The following is a 26824-nucleotide window of genomic DNA, read 5'->3' as shown; positions in this document are numbered from 1 at the left end:
ACGTAAAGACTACATGAACACGTCAGGAAATTCAGAATAAAAAGAAAAAAAGCCATTGTTCCTCTTAATTATCATGAGGATGAAACAAATTATTTGTGTCGTGTAGTTTACTGAAACCTCATCTTTATATTCAACATAAATCACATTCAACCTACTCAACCCTGGCGTAGTGTTTCTTTACAGCCACTGGGGGGCAGCAGAGGACAAACCACATCACATCACGTCATTCACCCACTTCATTATTTACAAAGAATAAGACCGTTTTTTAAATATATCTGCAACAAAAACCGATGGTCTTATCATCAAAGTACATTTTATAACTAATCAATAACATTTTCATAAATTAATTGAGCAACTAATTGTCTTTCTACCAACTTCAACGGCTTAAAAACTATGAATATATGTAAATTGATCCATGTATTTCCTGACACTTTGGTAATATATCGATCATGCTCAGTCCAAGCCCACCTGAACAGTCCCGATTCATAGAATATATTACATTTACGCAAATAACCTTTCACCAGCCACTTAAAACAACGACTGGAGAGCAAACAAAGCGTACCTTTTCATCTCTGACGCCACCTGCTGGCTCTTCTCGCTACGGCCATGACGTTAGCTAGCGGCGCTAACGATAGCTAGCGGTGCTAACGTTAGCTCGTCGGGCTAGCTTGCGCCCTTTCGGTTCGGTCGTACCGGACTTGAAGACTCTTGTGTTTTTTGAGTAGTTGCGCCCTCGGTAGTCTCCTGTTTTTCGTTTCAGATATAAAAATGCGGTAGTTTACTGTTCGTTGCTTTGGTTTTGTTTTAGTCCTCTCTGGGAAGATGGCGGCGGCGGCGGCGGCGGCAGCAGGGCGATTAAAGAGCGCGAAAGAACGCGTAACCTCGCGAGACTACAGTTACGATTACGAGCTACTATTAGGGGGCGACTCCTTTGCTTACTTATGGCGAATAATTATGGATTCTTTCTTCTTTCTTGACTGTTTTTTTATTTAATCCACAGTCTTTGTTGAGTTTCCAGACTAAGACCGTTTTAAAGCTTTAGAGGGGAAACAAATCCTTTAATATTTGGAGCAACAATGTGCAACTGCATAACCTGTTGAATAACGCGACAAAGCTGAGATCATCTTTAAAACATTTGTCCATTTATTAATCAAAATGACCCAACAACAAAAAGGTAGCTGGAAAACAAGACACAATCCACGGAATCAACATTCAAATTATGACAAAACACGGCGGTTTCTGTAAAGTGCCAAACAAGAAAAAGAAAGTCTCACTGATAATATTTATATATATATACTGTGTTTACTCACACACACGCACACACACACACACCACATAGAAAACTAGAATTTTAACACAGAGACATTAGAAACCATATAAAAACACACCTATACCAAGTAGAATCTGCTCTAAAAAGAGTGTTTTCTGTTAAAAAGAAAAGAGGCGTTTCATCAGTAGTTCATCTGCGACTTTGGGCTTTTTTCTCTGAGAAACCAAAGTCATGAGTGCTCGTACACACTGTGCAATTTTCATCAGTAAAAACCGTTATACCCCCCCAGCCCCTTGATCATCTAATACATTCTAATGCCGCTCAGGAAACAGGAGATTTCCCATGAAGGCACACGACAGGAAGGTCCGTTCCCGATGACACTTTGTCCGGCGCCGTCGAGATAAACCTCCCACCTAGATATCATTTATCAAAAACATCATATTACGTCCGACTATCCGCCAGTGGAAAGTATATTCTCTCTGGGGAAACCATGATTTATGTTCCAGTTGTCTTGGTAGCTGCTTTCCCCTCAAATAATAAAAACTGATCTGTAAAAAGCAAATGTTCCTCTAAGTGCCGTTTCAATCATGGCTGTATCCATGTGTTATTGAGCTATTAAAAAAAGCTTTGAGGTTAGTGTTTGAATGTGTTTTTCTATAAAACTCTGACTTTGTTCGGTAAAAGTCATCCGACGCACATCGTCTGTAACCAAAGTGAAAATGTAAACATTGTGCAAGTTTTAGCGTTAGCAGGTTAGCCGACCGCTCAGAACAAAAAAAAAAGACAATTATATCACCACATAGACAAAACATACAAAACCGTTCACCCTGGATTAAGAAAAAAGATACAAAATAAAAGGCTATTAAATAACATACAAAAAAATATGTTCTAAAACGAGAATCTTTTTGATGAGGATTAGTGACGAGAAGAGTCTGAGTGCTTTGTGATGAGAAGCTGTGAGAGTCCGACAGGCTGCTGGCTTCGGCGAGGTCTTCAGAGACCGCCAGAGGTCTTCAGAGACCGCCAGAGGTCGCCAGAGACCGTCCCGCTACGTCCTCTGCCTCCTCCTACTGTTCATTTCAAAATAAGGGTCCTCGCTCTTGCCCTTGTGCTGTGGGATCTTCTTGCGGACACTGATCTCGGTCTTGGTGGTTTTGACGTTGGGGCTGGTTTTCTGCGGGGCCAGGGCCAGTCCTGGACCCACCTCGGGTTTGAGAGTCGACTTCCCGCTGACGGGGTTGGCAGCAGCTGTTTGCTTCTGCCCAACCCTCTGTGCCGTGGCTGGTGTTTTATGATTGGCTTTGCTGGCGGGAGACGGGACCCGCCCGGGGACCGCAACGACCCTCCCAGGGACCACAGCGACCCTCCCAGGGACGGCAACGACCCTCCCGGGGACCGCTACGACCCTCCCGGGGACCGCAGCGACCCTCCCGGGGACCGCAATGGTGCTGCATGGCGGGGCGGGGGCCGCCTTGGCGTGGGACGGCCCCTTTGCTTTGGGTGTGACCTCTTTGCTCTTCGGTAGGGAGCAGGTAGGTTTTGGCGGTGCCGGGGAGGCTGTCCGTGAGCTGGGGGTCGGGGTCGGCGTTAGGGGGGTCGGGGTCCGCATTAGGGGGGTCGGGGTCCGCGTTAGGTGGGTCGGGGTCCGCATTAGGGGGGGAGTTGGCGTCGCTGCAGCTCTTGCGGCCATCCGCACCCGCCTGGCGGTCTCTAGACGGAGACGCGAGGCCGGGGAGCCTGGACGGCGCTGTGCGAGGCGAGGGCGCTGGCTGGCGCCCGACGGGGGCCGGCCCTCTTTCGGGACGGCGGCCCGCGATGGTGCGGTGTTGGGGCGAGGCACGGAGGCGGTGATGGGGGAGGTGCAGGGGCTGGAGGGTTTGGGGAACTTGGAGGAGGGCTCGGGGCAGACGGGGCTCCTGGGCTGAGACAGGGGGCCGCGTGGTGACGGTCTGAGCCTCAGCTTGGAGGCGGGGCATAACTCTGCCGGTGACGGAGCGGAGGACGGAGTCAGAGCTCGGCGAGGGGCCGACGGACCCTGACAACTCGGTTTGGAAGACACGGGCGTGGAGGGCAGGGAGGAGGATCCTTTGGTGGTGGTGATGGGCAGGGGCAGCTGGGTGGGCTTCCTGGGGGAGGACGGTGCCCCCTGCAGGTTCCTCTTGGGCGCCGCGGCGGCACCTCTCCTGGGCAGCGTTGGCGTGCAGGCCGGGGAGTTGGCGTAGGAGCGACACGTCTGACCCGCGGCGGTTACGGACGCCGGCTTGCACGCCGAGCCGGAGGAAGACGACGAGGAGGACGAGGAGGAAGAGGAGGACGAGGAGGAGATGAGGTCGTTGACGGCGGCGAGGGGGTCCATGTCGGGAGGAGGAGGCGCCGCGTTGTGACCGTGGTGACCCCCCAGACCGGGGGGCCCTTTCTGGAAGGCCAGGATCTTCTGCTCCAGCGTGGTGAACTGCAGCACGCGCAGAGGGTCGTACTTCATCAGGAAACCCCGCAGCGTGTCCCAGCCGCCGCCGACGCGCACCATCACGTGTTTCCCATGAAGCATCTGTGAGGGGAAACAAAAATCACCTGATGAGTGAAAACAAACATCTTCGTAGGCAGTCAAAAAAAATCAACAGTGACATATTCCTTCCCAAAATAGCCAGCGCGGCTCCATAAACGAGACCGCGTCTCCCGGCGGCGTTATGATGTAATCGTCCAACGCCAGCCGCCACTACCGGGTAACAAGCTTACATGGGCCTAATCACCGCCTCCAGCGATGTGAAGACTCTCTGCATCTCTGCCAGAACACACACACACACACACACACACACACACACACACTGGCAGCAGCCTGAGGGTATCACGTACGCCACATTCTCCATGTTAATAGGATATAAACACAGTACTTATGGTTGTACCGTTCGCTGTGCAGCTCGTTTGCACCGATTTAAAGAGACTTTATACTCTGGAGAATAATATGCAACATTTCTGCATGCTGCCGACGAATCGATGAATTGTCTGGATTACCGACGTGATGCGAGCCATCTCACTGTGTCTGTGTGTGTGTGTGTGTGTGTGTCTCACCCGGATAAAGAGGGTCTTGTCTCCCAGCCTGTAGCGGCCCTCAGACAGGTACTCGATGGAGACTCTGTTGGCACAGTTGCAGGGCGGGTCGTCCATGCCGTGCTCCTACGAGGGGAAACAGAGGATCAGGAGGTTGGAGGCAGAAATAACGGACTGTTTTATATACAGATGGCACGTCCAAATATATTTAAGGACCTCCAGGTTTTGCTTTGAACTTATTTGAACGCGGAAAGCAAAAAAGAAAATGCACATGTGAGAACAAACATCGTCGGTGGATGCTTTTATCCAAACCTTCCGCTTCAGTGAGTGCAGTTATTTTTAGGCCAGCTGTCTCCTCTGGGACTAAAACCCCCAACACGGTGTCAGAGCCTCGCTGTAACGCTTTACCCCCCCGTACGCTACCAAAGTGTCAAAGATGGAGGAGAAAACAAAGAGTTCATCTCTGTGTGGCTGTGTGTTTGTGCGTCACATGGTCAGCCGTGATGTGTCATAACCCCCGCGGGGGTCGCACATGCACCGCTGACGTGTTGCTAACGTGATCAGCCCCCCCTCCACTTCCGATGGACTCACCCCCGGCTGGAAGAGGCCGCCGTGTTGGCAGCACACGCTGAAGGTTTTAACGGCCGGCGGCGGCTCCTCCGTCAGCAGCAGAGTCTCCTCCAGCTCGATCTCCTTCTCCAGCTTCACCAGCACGGGAGGCTCCACGCCGTACCTGAGACACACACACACACACACACACAGACACACAGAGAAACACACACACACACACACACACACACACACACAGCGGAGTTTAACAAAAACACACCAAAGCCCATCTTTAACCGTGCTTCTTTGTTTAAAGACGTACTTGGAGACGATGCGGCCGATCTCCAGGAGGCAGAGGCAAACCTGCCGAGGCTCCTTGTGCAGCACTGAGGCAGGAGAAAAAACACGATGAACAGTGAAGTGATGTGACGAAGCAGCCGAGGTGCGACTAAATTCATCACATCATCGGAACGGAGCAAATCTTTAAAGTCACACAAGGATGTTCATTAAACAAAAACCCAGGAGAGTAAGAGAATCACAGCGGGGCTTTCTTTCTGAATCACTCCAACCTGGGTTTTTTTGTTTTGTTTTGGAAAGCCATTACGTGTAATGAAGTGATCCCCGATACGGAGTACTCAGGGCGATTGCTCTCCACGACAGATCCTATTAAACCCATTAAGAAGTCAGGCTTAAAGTACAGAGCCCCGCAAAGGAGCTTAGGGCCAGCATCTAGTCTGTTTAACACCGTTAACGTCTTCAATATGAGGTTTTTTACGTTCATGTCGGCTTCCGTTCTTAGAGAGAAGATGACAGGAAGATCTAAAAAGGCAGATCTGGTCTTGAATATGACTGCAGGTGTCTTATTTCTTGAACTTGCTCTCAACTTCACCTTGGCAGAAATAAAAGTTTGTTCAAAAATGTGTATGCAGGGAAAAAAAGTCCCAGTGAAACAAAATGTGTAAATGTGTGACTCTGGATGTGATCTCAAGGGTTAATTTTTTATTTGAACCTTAACTTGGCTGCTGTTATTCAGACATTTTGTTGCACATTGATCCCTCGAAATAAAACATTCACCAGAAGATTAAGTTGACGTTCTTTGTTGCTTGAATAAACAAAAGAACTTCAACTTTGTGGTGCTTTTAAAGCATTTCTTTTTATCTGTTATTCACGAGGTGGAGACAAACCAGCAGAGGGTTCATATTGGCCGTAAAAAACAAACATTATTCAGACGAGGTTCACACTTTAGATGGCTGGATTTGAACAGAATTACTAACTAAAATTCTATCCATGAACATTTTTAAATGAGAATAAATATTACACCAAAACCGTTTCCCTCATGAGGAGAAAAAGCACCGTGCACGTCCTGATAGAAAGGATGCGTTACAGAAGATTCGGTGATATCGGCCACTCTTACCGAGGCCCTCGGACTCAAACAGGTAGGTCTCCTCCACGCCGACGTGGCGGCACCAGGCCAGGAAGTTGGCGGTGTTGTCGCGAGCGAAGAAGGAACCCGGAGAGGCGTCCCGCTTGCATGCGATCTTCCTGGTGGGGAACAGCTGTGAGGAGGAACCGTCAGCATGTGTTAGATTAGGGTTTAAAAGGGAAAAGAAATGGGATGAAATGGTGGAAATGTGTGCTCCTCACCTTGCAGAGGGCGGAGGGGCAGCTCTGGGCGATCTTAGTCTGCAGCACGCCGATGAGCTGGCAGAGCTTCACGCCGTTGTTCAGCTCCTCCATGAAAAACTCTGCTCGCACCTCCTCGCCTGGAAAAGACACGAGGCTTTCAGCGTTTATTACAAAGATGACATTTGTCTTGTTTCTTCAGGTCAAAACCACAAATTCTTCCTCTGAAGTGTCTTTTGTTGTAGGACTTTCCACCAGAGGCCCGTACACACATCCTGATGGCGCTCCCACAACCCCTCGCTGTAAATCACCGCCCTGGGGAACTCAAAGGCCATGAGAACTGAATCCACACTGGGAACAAAATCCTACGCGACAAAAGATTTCCCCACAAAAAGTGCATTTTCAGCCGAGCCCAGAGGACTGAAACTTCACCCCGCTGCACGCCACCTGTTGCTGCAGCATCCGGCCCCTCGGGGCTCCACGCTCACATCCGGCAAACCGCTTTAAAAATAATAAAAAAAAGTGGGATGTGGGTCACCGCGGTCACGGTACCAATAACTCACGTGGAGTGACATTCCTCGTGAGAACGACGGGCTGAAAACAGTTTCACCGGCCGACAATGGAGTCGGCTTCAGTTTCCTCGCCGCTCCATTGTGTCGCCGAAAGACAAAAGACGGCAGTAGAATAGTGGAGACGGGTGGAATGAGGGATTTTGTTTCTGTTGTTTGCTGAGGGCGGCGTTTGGGAAACGGCAGCATCCAAATCCAATTACACGGGAGTCAATAGTGCGACGGCATTTTCCTCGCCAGGAGGCGGAACGTGTCGGCGTGCGACGGCCTCCGCGTTGATTCACACATCGGGGATCGACCGTCAGCGTGACACCACTCATTATGCATTAGATATTTTTAAATATATATATATATATATATATTTCTTTTTCTTAAAACAGAACAAAAAAAAATGAAGGAAGGAAAAAACTGAAATGTGTGAAATCTTAAAGCTGGATGGAAAATGATGCTGCACAGCAACAGATGCACATTTTCATCATCAGGCTGACCTATAATTATAGTGAATAGTATCTTAATTACTAAAAATATACATAAAAAGGTGATAAAAAATGGCAACTTTATTTTCAGGTCCAGCAACCAAAAGCTCAGTTTCAAGTCAAATCAGTTTATCGACTTCTCACCTCTTCTATGGCTTTACATCAAAATGCACGCGCCAACATGAGACCAAACCACTTCTTACCCAGCATGCCGCTGAGCCAGATGGCCAGGTCCTCCTGCATGGGCACCAGCGTGGCTTCATGTCGCACCGCCAGCCACTGGTCGTACTGGAAGACGTCCGCCAGGCCGGGGCCGTGCCGCTGGGCCAACGGGCTGCGAGGGCTCCTGGGGCTCAGCAACGGGGCCTCGAACTTCTCCCCGAACCACACCTGGAGACGAGGAGGAGGGGTCAAAGGTCAGTAAACATACATACACACACACGCGATGGAAAGCAATGTGATCCAGGATAAATGAGCAGCAGATTTAGGAATTAGAAACAGGATCAGATAACAGATCATGCAGACGACGTTAAAGAAAAGCCTCTCTCTGCTGAGGCGCTGGGAGATGAGTCTGAGCATGTCCTCAATCCGCTCTTTGGAAAGGCCTCGGTATGAACACAGTCTCACACAGCCACATTATCATACTCCAGTTCCCAGTGGGCTCTGGGAGGATATCAGAGGGCTTTTCCATGCAGAGAGGACAGGGATGTAACGCCACACCACACTTCCTCTCTACGCTCTAGTGGAGGTCACGCTCCGACACTGCAACCTCATCTCCAACAACGTCAGCACATTTTTAACAACGACAAACCCCCACGCTTTCTTTCCCCCTGTGTGTTTGCTGCAAATCTAAAAAGAGAGAGCTTAAACGGGTGTTTCACCGACGTCCCAACATCCCCTCCCTTACGTCTCCTTCATGCTTCTTCTACACAGTTGCTGCTGTTGGTTGTCGAAGCTTTAAAGACAGGAAAAAATATCTCCTATTCCTCAAAAACAGCAACTCTGATAAAGAAAGCGTCTGTGTTTGCAGGCAACAGGAGGGGCCGTGGAGAAACCAGCAGATGTGCGATATGACGACTTGTCCAGACATTACATAACCCCCCCCCCACCTCTACATTGTTGACATCTGTTTAAGATGGTAACCTTTAATCTTCGTGTGCATCACATGTCATCGAGCAATAATGAGGCATCCTGCAGTGAATGGATGATTGTGTTTTAAAACAAGGCCCCGTCTTGTTTGTTCATCCTCCTAAACAGGAAACCTTCTGGCCGGTGGAACAGAGACACTATTATACAGTAATGTTATGTACCGTGTGTGTGTGTGTGTGTGTGTGTGTGTGTGTGTGTGTGTGTGTGTGTGTGTGTGTGTGTGTGTGTGTGTGCTTTAATGAAGCACATACTGAATGTTTATGGCACAAAGTCATGGACTGAATATATAAGATGTGGACGTGGTCATCGTGATGTCATTTGTTGGTTTGTTTTGAAGTCATCTTACTAACTAGCATTGGAAGTGACCCGTCAATCAGCAGGTAAGCCCCGCCCCCTAAAGTATCCCCTACTTTCTGGTCTGTTGGACTCTAAATGGACCTGTCAATCAGCAGGTAAGCCCCGCCCCCTAAAGCATCCCCTGCTTTCTGGTCTGGTGGACTCTAAATGGACCATAATGTACTAAATGAACATCATGCTGGATTGAAGAAGACTTTAAACTAGAGATTGAGACCATAAACTCATGTTTACAATGTTTACTGAGATAAAACATCAAGAGAGAAGTAGGACCATTTTCTCATAGACTTCTATACAACCAGAGAGGAGTCGCCCCCTGGTGGCCAGCAGAGAGAAGTAGGACCATTTTCTCATAGACTTCTATACAACCAGAGAGGAGTCGCCCCCTGGTGGCCAGCAGAGAGAAGTAGGACCATTTTCTCATAGACTTCTTTACAACCAGAGAGGAGTCGCCCCCTGGTGGCCAGCAGGGAGAATGCACCCCATACCTCCAGTTTATAAAGCAGACTTTCCATAAAAAAAAGAAAGAAGAAAAGTCCCAGACTCAAGTGGAGATCAGGTTTATTTCTTTTAACTTTGTAAAGACAACGTTGTAAAACCGTTTCCCCAGACTGAGTAGAACTAATACATCTGAACGTCATGCCCCTTTGAAAATCAACTAACTAATTGAACTAATTGAATAAATCGACTGTGTAATTTGATTGTCTGGCGAATCATTTAACATCCCGAGGTCATCCAAGTTAGCTCGGTACTAACAAACGTTAAAGAATAACAACTCAAAGTAAAAGGAAGTGGGGGAAAGAAGAAACACCTGATGTTCAAAAGGGATGAGCTGACCCACACACACACACACACACACACACACACACACACACACACACACACACACACACACACACACACACACACACACACACACACACACACACACACACACACACACACACACACACACACACACACACACACACACACACACACACACACACACACACACACACACACACACACACACACACACTATAACATGGTACAGAAGGGCCTGCGGCGCCCTGCAGCTCCACAACAACATCAGGCCTTCCCTTAACATCCAGCCATTTAGAAAATAAGGCCGCGCCGTGCAACGGTGAAGAAGTTACGTAAACGGCGAGCTAATCCCGCCTCGCACTCCGTCACCTGACCGCCAGTTCACGGAGAGTGTTCGCCTCTTAAAGCGGCCTCTGTGTGTGTTGTTGTGAACTTAATGCTCACATTGCATATAGAGGCAGGGAGTGTGAGTTAATCGGGTTTTCTTTCATCACTTGGGTGCTAGGTGCTGCTGGACTACAGCTCGGTAATCCCCGTACGAGAGGCCATGTATGTTACTATTTACGCATTAGGAGTTAATCCGATGCTCTTAACCTGAACCCCTTACAACTAAACTCCCTGAAACAATAGTCAATAGCAGGGAGGTCAAAGGTCATTCTGACCTTCGCTGGTTATTTTAAAGATTCTTATTGTATGAAGCCAGTTTTCTCTCCGTAGCTTCATCAGATAATAGTGTTCTCCATCTATGCAATCTCTTTAATCATCACGATTTTTCTTCACGACTTCCCATGGCCTGGTTGATGACCTTTGACCTGCCAGGATCACAAGTAAACCCAGAGCTGTTTGGTTTGGCCAGGCTGAACTAACAAGGTCGTGTTGACCTTTTCTAACACTCGCGGAGCTCCGAGGCCTTTTCCTGTTTGCTCGTATGGATCCACTTAAAGACTCCTCCGATCTCTACAAACCTTCCTACTTGAGTTGTGCTTTCCATTTCTGTTTTGAATCGAAGGATTCTATAGAGAAACCCAGAAGATTTCATCAGAAAAACCTGCAGACATTAGCTCTCTTACAACGGGGTTTTACTGTTGCACTTATTAGATTTGCATACGCTACTTATACTTCCATGAGAGCCTGCATTCTCAGCGTGGGTGAACAGAGACGTCACAGTGTGACCGGTTATCCGATGTGACTCTGCTCTACTTGGGCGCTGAAGCTCTAAACTGAGCTCTGGACGGAGCTGCGGGGTTGCCACAGCCGGATATGGATCAATAACCCCACAACTACCAATATCAGCTACGCTGTGCTAGATTCATCCTCCTGTTTTCATGCATTCACTAAATATGTCCACATCGTGGCGGACAAATGTGAGACTGTTGTGTTTCTGTTCTCTTTTGTGTTGAATGAGATGAGATGCTTGTAAAACAAGTTTAAACTAAAAAAAAACCCAACAACAAGTAAATGACTGGCTTGCGGTTGTACATCTCCGCCAACCAATCATGTTGCGGGTTAAAAAAATGTGTTTTGTGATGTCACAGCGGGAATCTGTTCTGGACTTTTGTGCCAAATTTGAACAACTTCCTTTCAAGACCCAAAACACAATGCCTCCAACCACGGCTGTCACCGCTGCAGAGGCGTAAAAACAACCAGGAACTGTCCTTTGAATGTCATTTATATGTAATCTATACTATGGTTTTAGCCGGCCTACAGTATCACACCATGACAACCAGTCTAAATATCCCCCCGGCAACGACAGACCATCCAATCAACACCATGTTTTGAATTAATCCGATGCGCCCGCAGCATCCGACCACAGTCCATCAACGATCGCAGCCTCGTCAACACATCGGCATCGACCCGTTTCCTGCCACATGTCCGTGCGCACCGCTGGGACACATATTTTGCATGTCCGCGGTCCAAGACGGCGGGCGGCGAGAGTTTCCAGACCACATGACAGAAGAGAAGAGCTTCCCAACGAGCTGCTGCTGCTGCCATGTGACAAATCTGTAACGCGATACGTTTGTTGTTCTGGGTTTCTGGGATGGCTGACATTTCGTTGCTGGGAGGGAGAAAAGAAAAAAAATATGGTGCACATTCTTCACGTTAAAAAAGGGAGTCCTCGGGGTCCGGGCGGGGGAACGGCGTGCCGTAACACAGGTGGGCTCGCCACAGCTGTTGAGCAGCAGACAGATCCCTGCACTTCTTTATTTAATAACTAAAGACATCTTCAAAATGCCCCCCCCCCCCCCAATTTGGCACACAGAGTGGTGACTCACTGCCTGGACACTAAGAGCATCTGTGATTGGCCCAAAGAGGGCGCTATATAAAAGGAAGATTATAGATTACCAATGTGTTGAAACTACAGACTGGATATAAGACATGAGCGGTGAGGTCACAGGTTTGAAGCCCCGAGTTCGGCATTTTGGCCGTCCCCATTTTTTAAAATTTTGCCACCAGTGAAGGAAGTGACCATATTTGGACTTTGGAGGAGCGACGGGTGGATCCGACTAACACAGCAGCCTTACTGGATCTGGATCCACCTGGTTAGCTTCTAGACTCAACGGTAAACTTTACAGCTTAGTGTTAAAGTCATCTTAGTAACCTTGGTAGCGACCTGTCAATCAGCAGCCCCGCCCCCTAAAGCATCCCCTGCTTTCTGGTCTGGTGGACTCTAAATGGACCTGTCAATCAGCAGGTAAGCCCCGCCCCCTAAAGTGTCCCCTGCTTTCTGGTCTGGTGGACTCTAAATGGACCTGTCAATCAGCAGGTAAGCCCCGCCCCCTAAAGCGTCCCCTGCTTTCTGGTCTGGTGGACTCTAAATGGACCATAATGTACTAAATGAACATCATGCTGGATTGAAGAAGACTTGAAACTAGAGATTGAGACCATAAACTCATGTTTACAATGTTTACTGAGATAATACATCAAGAGAGAAGTAGGACCATTTTCTCATAGACTTCTATACAACCAGAGAGGAGTCGCCCCCTGGTGGCCAGCAGAGAGAAGTAGGACCATTTTCTCATAGACTTCTATACAACCAGAGAGGAGTCGCCCCCTGGTGGCCAGCAGAGAGAAGTAGGACCATTTTCTCATAGACTTCTATACAACCAGAGAGGAGTCGCCCCCTGGTGTCCAGCAGAGAGAAGTAGGACCATTTTCTCATAGACTTCTATACAACCAGAGAGGAGTCGCCCCCTGGTGGCCAGCAGAGAGAAGTAGGACCATTTTCTCATAGACTTCCATGTAATCTGATAGTAACACCTGGATGGTGATGAGCCTACCTGGATGCCAGTCTGGACAGCCATGACTGCGATCTCAGATGATTCACTTCTTCATTCTGCAAAGACGAGACAGACAGTCGGGTCAAACAGAGGTATCAAAACGTCGTACACATATCGTTGAGGATTTCTATTATCGGGATCATCATGAATATCATCACAAATTACTTGAAATCTGTCCATCCTGGTAGAGAAGTACAAAATTACAGCCAGATTTCCAGAAAATACAGGACATAATAATAAAAAAGCATGTGGCTCTTCCATCTACAGACTGACTCCTCAGATATCAGCAGATAGACACACACTTTCACTGTGAAATCAGGGTGAAATCTCATTTTACAAGACAGTCAATTCAATGCAAGTTGAAAAGTTGAATACCACGTAGCAACGATACCCAGAGTAGCGATGAAGCAGTAAAGAAGGAGGAACAGTTGAACAGGATATAAACTGCAAAACGGCCTTCTGGGTAACACACACACACACACACACACACACACACACACACACACACACACACACACACACACACACACACACACACACACACACACACACACACACACACACACACACACACACACACACACACACACACACACACACACACACACACACACACACACACACCCGGGATGTTGTTGTTGTTTCTGGACACAGAGAGAGTTTTAGTGGATCAGACTCTCTCACGAGGAAGTGATGAGGTCCGTCTGAGTGCTCCTCTCTTTCCCACACAGGATGTGGAGGACTAACCCGGCGCTCAGCTGGCCCCGAGGGGCTTCGACAAAGGGAGGGGGGGGGGGCATCACAAGCAGATCCTAATAACACTGATAATTTGGTCAACACAGCTGAGGCAATAGTGTCCCACCAGCACACCCCCTCCCCCTCCTCCTCCTCATATCAACTCAACTTCTACATGTTCCCACTGCCCTCAGCACACAGAGATCACATTCATGAAACCCTCCTGTGTCCTCCTTATCTCCAGGTTGTTCATCTGAAAAGGTCTGACTGCTGCCGGCTGTCATAAGACACCAGAGCTGCAGAAGAAGAAGATGCAAGTCATCAGGGATGACGATGCCACAAAACTCACCTCAGAATTAAAAAACAAAAACGATAGCGAGCGAGGGAAGCAAACAAACAAACAAGCAGCCCTCTAAAAACACGTTGCCCCCGTCAACGTGGAAGAAAACCCTCCGTGAAAACGCTCGGCGCCGTCCAGCCAGAGCGGCTCCTGCCTGTGTGGCTCCACGAGTGAACGGGGAGGCAGTGAGGGAGTGACAGGGAGGAGGAGGATGGGAGGAGGAGGATGGGAGGAGGTGCAAACCGAGAGCCCTGACTAATGAAGTGGCTACGCTTCGCTAAGCCCCGACCCCCCCTGCTTCCCCCTCATCAATCCTATCACGGCGGGACCCTCTCACAAAGCCTCCATTGTTTTCTTTGCTTGCCAACACACACACACACACACACACATGCACACACACATGCACACACACATGCACACACACACACACACACCAGGAACTCTCCAGCCAGGGCGAGATGAAATGAGACAGAGGAGGTGAGGTGGTGGGGGGTTTACCTCCACTTCCTTTTCATCCCCCACCTCCCTCTAGTCCCCCCAACCTCCCAAACCCAGAACCCAGGAGAGGGGAGTTTTGCAGGAAAACAACACGTGGAAAGTGTCGCAACAAGTTGAGCCTCGGAGAGAAAAAGAACAAAACATATGACGTCATTAAAGAGTGCACAGATGTTGGGTTTCCACATCTGTTTGAGCTAACGAGCTCGTTTTGGGAAAACGCCGTGACCGAATACTTGGAAGTGAAGTGAATCCCTGAAATCATCCCGTTTGGAGAACACAAGCTTGAACAGCAGATTCAACCACTCAAATTAAATGTGAAATTCAAAAGAACAACTTTTTGGAAAATTAAAAAAAAAAAATCACAGAAATATCAGCTGAGTTTTATGTGCATGTCAACGCGTCCTCAATTAGGTTTTATGCTCTCATAAATTTCGCCCTTTCTGACAAAAAGTTAATGTGATAAATGGATTATGTAACATATTCTCATAATGCTCGTCTGTCATGAAACTTGGACGATACTGACGTCTCTTCATTTTCCTCTCGTAGATGCGATACAGCGCCAACTTCTGCCCTATCTATGCGATAGCACGTTAATTCTCTCCAACCAGGTGATTTAAAAGCATGCCCAGTTCTCTCCATTTAGACATTTCAGAATAGAGCGATGGCTCCCCACTAACCCAGCTTGTTTTGTGGCATCGAGGCGAAGCCTGAGAGGATATTTCAAAAGGGCCAGTCTTTTAAAGCAACGCGCTCGAGGCTACGACGTGGAAAAACCTGAAACGCTGATGACATTTCAGACTTCAGAGGAAGAAGAAGAGCGGGGGAAACGATCCAGAATGGCGTGAGAGGAAAAGCTCGCCCTCGACCAAAAAGGCCAAATGTTTGGCTCTGGACTCCAGTTGTGTGCATCTGGGGCCCGATAGCGTGACTCTCTGCTGGGAGCTGAAAGGCACCCACACAGTCCAAATGTCAGAGGAGGGCGAGAGGATGGAAGCAAAAAAAGAAAGAAGGCAAAGACAAAAAGATGTTTTATAATGGTGAACTTGGGAGTGGCGCGCTGGAAAGGGCAGCGCTCGACCCCGAGGACGACCCCGAGGACGACCACGCACATTCCCCAGCGGCTCCCAGGAGGACGGACGTGTTTCTAAAGCCACGTAGGGATTAACGCAGTAGACGAGGAACAGAAACCCGGTGCACAATAGACCCGGCTCAGGTTTAACCCGCATTACTCGTTCTGTGAAAAGTGAAATAAAAGCTTTTTTTGTCGTCACATGCAGCTGGAACAGACTCCCACCATTTCAGACGGTGGTTCAAAGTGGGTTGCAAATATGCAAATACAGAATCTGCAGATTTAAAATGCCTTTAAGATCCCATCCCTGGTCATATTGTAAATCTATTAACATAGGCAGAAATAAATAAATTAAATATCTGAGCTGTCGTGATTCCACAGTCTCCCACACATTTGTTCAAACGCTCTGTAAACAAAGTTGCTTTAAAAAGGGTTGTATCGCTTAAACACATGGCCAGAACTTCTTTACAGAACGTCCTCGTTAAGAGGCTCGTTTTCTCCTCCTATTGGTCGACACACACAATCCACTTCCTGGCAGGAAAAGGTGTTGAATGAAGTCAAGGAACCGCCTTTGTCTGCGTGGAAATGAGCGGTATAATAGACTGGGAGTCTATTAAAAGGAAAGGGATCTTAACCAAACATAGATGCTTAGTGTGGTTTGTTGATGATGGTGATGACGATGATGGTGGGGGGGGGGGGGGGGGGAGAAGAAGAAGACATCTGTCCGCTTGCTTCCCCACGCAGGTCGCCTCCTCTCTCTCAGCTCTCTGGTCACTGCTCGTAATCATTTAAGAGGATCAGCAGCTCCGTTCCAGACGGCCGGGCGCATCCAGCTCCACGCCGCTCCGTCATCACAACACGCAGCGGCACGTGGCGAACACATGACGCTGGCCGGCGGCGCTCCGGGGCCGAGCATGCGAGCACCCGTGCGTGAGCGAAAACGGGAAGAACGGGAACGCCTTACGTCACGGGTTAAAAGTAGAAACGGCCTTTTGATGTCTGCACCACGTGGTGTCGTGAGTTTGGGGAATAAAAACTAGAGCATAATATATACACATATATATAAATATATAAATAAATATATGTTTTACACATGAAAACCTCTCAGTTAGAGAGGTTTTAGAGGTGAAAAGGAGGCTCTATTTTTAGACGCCGCATTTGATAAGTTGAGCGGACAGAAGCGGATGAGTAATACCTTATAGTGTGTGTGTGTGTGTGTGTGTGTGTGTGTGTGTGTGTGTGTGTGTGTGGCTGCAGGCCAGTGAACCCTCCTGCGCTCCTCTTTCCCGGTCCCTGCCAGGTTCTGCTGCCCCCCCCCAGGAGAATACTAACTCCTTCTCTATTAAACTCCTTCCTGCTGAGCCCTTTGTGTCTGGACTTAATTACCCCTGTCGGAGGAGCGTTTTCATTTAGGGCCCCGGCCCTCCCTCCTTTCTCATTACAGACGGGGCCCCGGCTGCCGGAGGGAAATTCATTCAGTCGAGGGAGAACGACAAAGTAAACAGAGTCTCGTACAACATCTTCAATTAAACTTTACTTTCTAAAGCAGTTCCCCTTGGGAAGCTTGCTCATCATGCTTCTCCATAGTAACCCCCCCCCCCCCCCCCCCCTCTGTGAAGCAGGATTAACACATTTCATGGCCTCCGTCCTCTTGCCCTTGTTGGAGCGCTCGTTGGACCATCGGGGGAAAATCCATCTTAAAGGCTCCGATGAGAAGGAGCCTTCCTGCCAATCCCATTTTGATTTGTTGATGCTAATCCACGGCTCAATGCACACCACCAGGGTCATCCCCCCCCCCCGCCCCCCCGCCGCTGACTCAGGATCAGGTCTTCCGCAACCTGGACCTGCAGAGGCAGTGATGTGAAGCGATGCCAGATCAGTAGAAAAAGAAGAGACCATCGATACAATCAGACGTGTATTTAAGAGATCCAGCTGCGTCGCTTCTGTCGGAGACAACGTGTCACTCTCTAAGTCCGCCTTCGGAAACAGGGACTCCAATGTTCAACAGCAGAGACACCAGATGTGCTTCATGCCGTTTATGATCCCATGGAATGAATGAATGATTTGTGATGCTTTTGGTGACACATCATAGTGCACTGGTGTGTTTGAAACAGGCCACGGAGCAACCAGAACCACATCCGGTCTCTAACGGACCCCCATCCTGGTGCCGGTCTGAGCCCACAGTTTGAAAAACTTTCCATTTCCCTCACTTTTAAAAAAAACTCCCGCCCTGCATGACGTCAGCAGCACGGTGACCAACACACTGCAGCGGAGCTGGCAGGATGCCCACTCTGAACACACACACACACACACACACACACACACACACACACACACACACACACACACACACACACACACACACACACACACACACACACACACACACACACACACACACACACACACACACACACACACACACACACACACACACACACACACACACACACACACACACACACACACACACACACACACACACACACACACACACACACACACACACACACACACACCATAGCCTCGGAGGCAGAGCATGGAGCAGCCGTTTGAACTACCTGACCGTTGCTCTCGTTCTCTCAGCTGCTGCTGCTTCTGTAACCGACAGCCATCCCATAATGAGCCGTGCGTTATACATCATTATGTGCACGTGAATGCACTGGGACATCTCAGTTTCAACTGCCAGGCCCCGATAATGGAAGTCTCCCACAATACAACTACCCATTACTGATAACACTTCACACCAAACGTTCTGCCAAGCATCAACAAACCCCAGCGTTGCCACGTGAACGGCTTCATCAGGGTCGGCTCAGATAAGCCCTCCGTAGACCCCTACCCCACCTCCTCACTGAAGGTCAGGCAATAAGAGGTGGGGAAAGGTCGGGGGGTCGTCGGAGCTCAGCCTAATTAGCCGCGTTTGTTCGTCACGTTATAATCCTGGTGTGTGTGTGTGTGTGTGTGTGTGTGTGTGTGTGTGTGTGTGTGTGTGTGTGTGTGGAGGGAGGTTTTAAAAAAAGTTACCTTTCACCTTAATTCTAAACACTGTGTGCATCCTGTTAGAGCTCCGGTGAGCAGAAACACACTCAGACCATAAAATGACAATACTGGTGATCTAAACCAGACTTACATCCAAGACGACCATAATGCGTGATGTCAGCCCCATCGTACAGCATCCACCCGCCGCATGCAGCTCAACAACAACAAACCAGCCGTATACACTCTACCCTACATAAATGAGGGGTAATCCACGATTTCATTATCATCTCCATTGTTTCCACACACGCAGCATCGCAGCCCATATGTGCCCACGTGCATTTTTTACTCATTAAGCCTCCTTTGTCTCATCTGGTCTGTGTGTGTGTGTGTGTGTGTGTGTGTGTGTGTGTGTGTGTGTGTGTGTCTCACAGTCTTAACGTCCTTCGGGGGCCCCGGCTGGACCACACCACGAGGCCTGATGCCAAAGATCAAGCAGATGGTGGTGCTGGAGATATGTGGACCCGGGGTTTGACACCCGTACGACTGTATCGTCGGTGAACTGGCGACAGAGTGGACATCAACGTAACCATGACAACTACAGTCCGATGCCGTGAACCCCAAAAGTAGCTCATTTATTGGATAGACTTTAAGTTAATGTTGCCGGCAAATATGTGCATTACTGTACTGCTTTTATGGTATGTTCATACAAAATATATTTAAAATGAACAAGAACATACATAAAATATGTCAAGGTATCATCCCGATAATCATCAACATAAAACTGTTCTAATGGCACTAAAACATACTGGAATCTCTTTAAATTGGGTTTAACAAAATATTTAATTCCAAAAATGGAAATTCACCGAGATCGAGCCATCAGCTGATTGGTGTTCAGATCAATAGTGGATGTTGGAAGTGATGGTGACATCACATTCTGGGTGATGCAGAAAAAGGTGAATGAAGGGAATTCAAATCACAAGGTCAAGGGCAGAAATCGTGTTGTTACGGGGACCACGGTAACTCATCGTCATAGCGACCTTACAGGAAACACCTTTTACTTAATCCCCTCTTCCTCAGACAGGAAACCAGGATCGGACCAGACTTCACATCAATGCATCCCTCCGTATTGTCCTGACGCAATAGTCACCCAGCAGGGAGACACACAACAAGCCAGTATGTGATTGATCCAAAAATAGATAGATAGAGAGATAGATAGATAGATAGATAGATAGATAGATAGATAGATAGATAGATAGAATACATACAATCATTTATATAATATATATATAATAGGTTGGATAAAGTGAGTTATTTAACCCTCCTTCTAAACCTGCTCTCGCAAGACGTCATCCTCTAATCCCCACATCACTATCATGCAACACCTCAGGAGACACGTATTAGATCATCATCATCATCATCATCCTCATCTCTGTTTATTCCCACCTGCCCGGTCACGGATGCACGCGTGCACGCTACAGAGGTGGTTCACACGCGCGCGCAACGTCAATCAACCAACTGCCATTACGTAATAGAGAGATCCAACTAAAAACAGGGGGGGGGGGGGGGGGGGGGATGCGATGGGAGTTTTAAAACTTTAAACAGTCTGTTCGTCGTTTAGGTGGAAGTGACTCTTGTTTGCTAGCTGCGGAGAAGACGATTTATTTAAAATAATAATAATAATTTAAAAAATCAGTTAACGTCATTACAACTGGAGTCCTGACAGCTTACCAAGCATCTATATTTTATGTGACGTGTTATTTATTTATTTTAAACACGCTGGACTTCAGTTGTTCACACATTAACGGTATTTTCAGCATTTCACTTCTTTTTTTTCTTTTTTTCTTGCTAACCGCGTCCACGCGGCTCCCTCATGGATTTTGGGGGAGAACCCGGAGGAAAGCTCTTTTTTTCCTTTTAGCGGAGGAGAAAACTTCCGGATAAACTTTAATTATTATAAATAAAGTACACGTTTTTAGACTTACCAGCAACTGTGACGTGTGTGTTGTTCTCGAGCAGAAAGTCCGGGTGGTTTGCGTTTCATTTAAAGCGAGTTTGCTCGTAAGAAAAGCTCCGGTTAGTCGCTCTCCTCCGCTGCTGCTCCGCTGTCGGTCTGTTGTGGGCTGCGCTGTTCGAATCAACCAATCAGAGCGCTCCGGCGGCTAGGGGGCGGGGCCACAGGCTCACCTGAGTGTCATCTTACTGAATGATGAAAACCCATTCATGTAAATGTAATAGAAGGGTCCAAATAAAGCTGTGAAGGCATCCGAAATGTTTTTATTATGGGATGGGATTTTTAACGAGATAAGATAAGAAATAAAATACTTTTTTTTTTTTACATGTTTTTCCACATTCTTTTGCTTCTCTCTCCTTCAACAGTGGTTAGAAATCAACCACTTTCTGCTGTCACTCTATGCTTTTCTTGTTTCATTTACCTGTGTTAGTTTGTAATCCATTATAGCCTAATGTTAATCATTCTTTAAGGTTTGTGTGCAATAAAAATGCAATTATATACCCAAAAAACCTCAATGACCTTGTTTTATCAGCTCAGGGAACTGTTGTGAACATGATTGTTGATGACAGTTTGCATCCCACTGCACTGAAAATGACGTGACTTCTTGTGTTTGCCATCTCAGAGCCCCCAGCTGTAAAACATTATCAATAACAATACATTCTCATGTGTTGACAGTACTTTTTTATGCCTCCAAAATCCTGAAATAAGTCTGGATCCTTTTGGATTTCTGTTATTGAAGGTTATAAAAGGAAAGCTTTAGTATGTCAACATGCTCAACTGTCATAGAGGCCCCTTGTTGCCTGGCGACCCCTGAAAATAGTGATTGACAGAATTGTACTGATGCCGTCGTTTAGAGACACACTGGCCTTCTATCTCTTCGGGCTTCGTGTTGGGTTTCGGCCGCACCCTTGTCATTGTGGAGGGAAACCATGGCAGCCTCCGCTCCAACCTTGTTTTGTTATAAATACTGCAGGAAACAGCCAGTCTTCCAGCTGCTCTGACTCCCTGCCAGCTGAAACCCTGAAACGGGATCCGCTGTCGACACACACACACACACACACACACACACACACACAGACACACACACACACACAATGCCATCAGAAACTTTCTTTGTGAATAATTGACGATGTCGGTGTGCAGATTAAACATTTGCCTGAGCTCACTGACCTGCAGGAGTCCTTCTAACCACAGTGTTCGACCTCCACGACCTCAACAACATCGTTGGATTATTGATTAAAAACACAAACAGGAAGTGCAGGTGGCAATCCAAACACTGACAAGTGTATGAAAACAGTAAGAGTCCACTTTCTTCCAACATCAGTACACTAGAGACAAGCTCAGTTTATATTTGAATAAAACTAATGAAGCCTGCATTCTTCTATATCTAAATATAGGTTGCATATGTGCAAATAACCAGGAATATTAATACAACAAACTACTTTCCTTTTTCATTGCAGACAATACGACTTGTCGAAGCACCCTGAAACTGGAGCACCTAAATGGAATCCAGCCATCGATCATCGACTGTCAAATGTCCCGAAACAGAATCAGGAATGAGTCCTAAACCTTGAAATTAGTTAATATTTCACTCTATTACGTCCTGTTAACACAATAGGCACTTGATTATACTTCTGACATTGGCAACACAAACATAATGTGCAGAATTAAAGTGTTAAAATGTGTGTGTGCTTCCTGCAGATGGGTGCAGCAGCCTGATGGAGGCTGGAATGACAGACAGGCTCAGGATCGGCTCGGAGTCCTTCTTTCCTCCTTATTACCTTCACAGCTGTTGTCCTCCAGCTGCACCGGGAAGTTGCCAAAAAAAACATGCTGTAGTTCTGCATCGAAACGCTTTAATAAATGGTTGCCATAGAGGGGTTTGTAGGCAAGTGTGGAGAGCAGAGCTGCAGCTGATAAGTGAGGAGTTTAAGCTCCAGCTGTGTTTACTCTTCACACTCGCTTCCACATCAGATAACTGTGTGCTTAACAACTGTAGCACCATTAAAGTTGGAAGTAAAATCACTCGAGTGCAGTGGACTGAAATCGGCATTAACATATTAAAGCTTGCGGATTAAATTGACATCATTTGGAGACGTGTCTTGTATCATTCCCTATGGAACAAAACATACTTTGTATAATTGACTTTACTTTAGGAAACATTAAAATTACACAATCAGTGTGTCGAACAGCAGGAGTGTTTATGATGTGTTTATAAGCTGACTCACTCTGTGGGAAAATGGAAGAAACAGTGCCAGAATCAAAGCCAGTAATACCTCTGGCTCCCAACGTCTAAACACAACTGCCACCTAGTGGTGAAAATGGAAAACACACAGATCGAGTTTAAATAATCGTTTTCAATAAGAAAATCAATAATGGCTACATCTTGAAGTAAATCGGATTACATTAAGTAATTAAACTAAATAAAAAAACAGTAGAAAAAACAATTTTAGTAGATTTATAGAGAACAAAATGCAACATCATGAATGATGTGGTGTTTCTCATTGAATTATTATTTTATTCTTGCTTTTCTGCTGTTTTGTAGGATTTGTGTAAAGGACAGGCATTGAAAATTAAAGGTTATATATTCTGTGGTATGTGACATTGGTCCACTTGTCTATGCAAAAGTAAATATGAATAAATATTCATGTGCAGCAAAATGTATTTCATTGATTTTATTATTTATTCACAACAATATTATGCTGATTTACAAATACTAAAAAAAAAAAGGTTCCAATAAACAGAGCTGTTAAAGTAATATCACAAAATGCATAACTTCCGGCTGTATTCGGATCACTCACCACCACCCACTGCACCCTCCCTTCAACCTCCCAGCATGCATCTCGCTTCGACTGTGACTGTATCCAGTTTAAAATCTCTCAACTGATCCCCTCCAAGTACAACATGTTCCTAACGCAATGAGGTGAATCCGTCCCCCATCGTTTAGCAGTGACGCCCGGCTGCCAGAAGGTGGCGACCTTTCCCAGCAAATGACTGGACGTCAAGAGACGTGGACCTCGGGGCCAGAGGAGCTGCAGGAGGCAGGGAGGTGTAAGGACGTTACACGCACTTAACGTCCCACTGGGATCTTTTGTCTGGGTGCTGGGGGGCAGCTTGGGCTTTACTGGGCCCCGTTGGCACCATATGCCGCTGAGAGGCCTTGCTGTCACATCAGATGAGGACCTCGGTGTGATGGCATAACTGACCGTGCAGCTTTTCAAGTGCACAAACTCACAGTCGCTGCACACACTTAAAAAAAAAAGAAGCAGTTTGAATGATGTCAAGCTTGGAACTGGTTACTGTACACCTCCCTGAATGTGTGCCTCCACTGTATTAGATCTATGGCTGTCAAATTAATTTAACGTTCATCATCTTTTAAGGATGAGTGCATTGAAAAATTAATGAGTCAAAGTCAGTTAAGACCCCTGTTCATTCACAACTCCCTACTCTACCACGGGTATTGATTTGGGAGTATTTTCCACAGTTTAGCTCAGTATGAATGGACCGCCCTGAATTTAAAACACTTGAAATCTCCCCATGTGAGATGCACATTTTAAACATGCTATATATCATAATACTTAAAATAGACATAAATCCTTATCATTAAGGCATGCACTAACAGGTATTTGATGCATAGCTGAATAGCAGCATCACCCAGCTGCACCTTATGCCTGGTCATGGAAATGCCTTTATGCATCAGAATATAGGCCATAAAATGGCAGCAGTGTTTTCCTTTGTGACTTTAACTTAACATGAATTCAATGTATGTATGCTGTTCAAACAAGAATGCCATTAAAGCCCCCCAGTATAGCAGTGTAGGTGTTAATATGTAAAGTAGTCAGAGTGGTAATTAAGAAGCTACGACGTTCACAGAATTATAAAGCCCAAGTGAATCGACATGAAACCGTATTGACAATACTGTAATATGTGTTATTGATATTTTGCACGTCATTGCCCTGCCTATGTGGTGTACATGCCATAGCAACACAGATAGAGATGTAGCATAGATAAAACACCAACAATGCGGAGAAAATAAGCCGTTTTACTGACGATGAAGAAGTCACATCACCGCTAACAGCGTGGACTGTTTATATGAAATCCTATAAAATAAAAAGCGATGCAAAGCGACGATAAGTCACGCACGTACGGTGGCTAACCGCCCGTTAGCTAACTAGCCATCCATCGTGCCTTTTAAACGAGTTTAACCGCTACCCAGCGTTAAAACACATTTCACGGATCCTATCTTGTGGTGAAACGTGCATCTACGCTGAGCTAAAATGGTGACAGTTGTGCGACATTCTATTTACCCCGTTAGCTTCTAGGTAAGCCGCTAGCATCCGGAGGTAGCCTACTAAAGCAACGTTAGCGCCATCAGTGTTAATGACATGCTAATGTGAGCTAGCGCCCCCATCAAAAAACGATCCACCTAGCTAGACTTCCCTTCCTACAGCTGTATTAAATATCGATAACACAATAACACACGATGCGTTATTTGTTAGCCGCACGGATAATTGGATTAACACAAAACAAACCCAAGGCATGTAGCTAAGTTAGCTGTCGTTTGCTAAGATAACCAGCTAGCTAGCGCGCTAAGCTAGCTAGCTAGCGCGAGACCGAGCCGTTGGCCCACAGTTCGGTTGACGGATGGCCGAACAGGCGAGAGGTGAACTCGAGGTGTGCCACAGTTCTGTTTGCAAACGAACCCCCACCCCGCCACCACCCTCAAAAAATGAAGCATCGTTTGCAAAAAAAACACACACACGCAAGGACACGCACTTTTTTCCGCTGTCTAGTGTCAATTCTTCAAAATGGGGTCTGCTAAACGTACGTCTCCGCCATTTTGTGACAGGTTTTTCATTGAGCAAAGGGGTACGTGTAATGGTTGAATGTAACCCCATCAAGAAGATATCCGCTTGGCAGTTACCGGGAGAAGGGATCAGGGGTAATTTCCAACCATCCCGTGAGATAAAAGTCCGTTTTTGAAGTGGTCAGCAAGGGATAGTGAGCAGCTTAACCGCGACGTTAACACGGCGGCGTCTCCGGCAAAACAAATTACACCATGAGAAAATAAATAAAATAAAAATGTGTAAAAAACAAAAAAACAAAATAAACACCAAGAATGTTACTATAAATTCCTGAACACATGATCACAGTGTGTAGTGGAAGTACACGATTTTAATTTTGATCATAATATAGACTTTATTTTTTTCCAGAAGACACCAAATCAACAAGATTAATGAGCCCAAATCAAGCCTAAAAAATATAATACCATCATATAGATTGGTTTCAATTGAGAGTTCACACCGCAGTTGTACTGATTTGCGGTTCAATATGAATGTATCAAATATATATATAAGTTGTTTAGCCTACTAAATACACAAGTTTGAATTAATTTTCAGAAAATAGTTGGTGGTGTTAGTAAATAGTAAATTGGCCTTCAGACATACATAATCATTTTAACAATAATTATTAATGTATTATAGATTTACAGTTTCCCCTAATATAGAAAGGGATTATTTTGCAGGGGAAATAAAGACACATTTCCTGCAGGGTTGGATTTAAGTGACTAAATGCTATTTTAAAATATTTTGTTATGTGTCTGCCGCTCACGTCTTCTTAGGTAGCTCTTCTTACACAATTTATTTTTATTATGTTGTGTCTGTGCATTAATAATAAGTTTGACTTGTGTGATATGTTCCGTTACTTGTGGAAATATCCCGTTTCACTGAACCGCTGTTGGTGAGGAAAGATACTCATTTTGAAGCCAGTGGTACTGATGCCATACAAGCCTTGGAAAAAAGTAGTATTTCACAGATAAAACAATGTAAGGTTGCCCTCTATTACACGCCTGGTTTGGGATAACAAGGGAGCTATGTTAATTAGTGTTATCCCCTCCCCCCACGGGACATTTCCAAGTACCTCCTGACCCGTTTTTCCAAACAGAGCAACGAGTTGTCAGACGGTCCCTAAAAAAGAAAACAGTCTATTGTTCCAGCGCCCGCTCACTAGGATGGCGCAGTGCCGCCGGTGGCCGCAGAGGGCGCTGCGCGCATGGCAGGCCGGGGCTCC

General features: G+C 46.7%; 1 protein-coding gene across 1 annotated transcript; it reads right to left on the bottom strand.

Annotated features, from left to right (window-relative positions):
• Positions 1–1120: 1120 nt before the first annotated feature.
• On the bottom strand, positions 1121–20847 carry gas2l3 (growth arrest-specific 2 like 3). Its single transcript, XM_084039421.1, has 9 exons — positions 20727–20847; positions 13124–13179; positions 7739–7925; positions 6512–6630; positions 6282–6423; positions 5190–5253; positions 4910–5051; positions 4340–4444; positions 1121–3818 (listed from the first exon to the last, which is right to left on the bottom strand). The coding sequence occupies exons 2-9, from the start codon at positions 13145–13147 to the stop codon at positions 2319–2321; spliced, it is 2283 nt and encodes a 760-aa protein (XP_083895547.1). The 5' UTR covers positions 13148–13179; positions 20727–20847; the 3' UTR covers positions 1121–2318.
• Between the last annotated feature and the right edge of the window lie 5977 nt (positions 20848–26824).

This window comes from Eutrigla gurnardus, assembly GCF_963514095.1.
Source record: "Eutrigla gurnardus genome assembly, chromosome: 21".
NCBI classification, from domain to species: Eukaryota; Metazoa; Chordata; class Actinopteri; order Perciformes; family Triglidae; genus Eutrigla; species Eutrigla gurnardus.
Note: the sequence above shows the minus strand (reverse complement) of the source record. Positions and strands in the feature narration are given on the sequence as shown.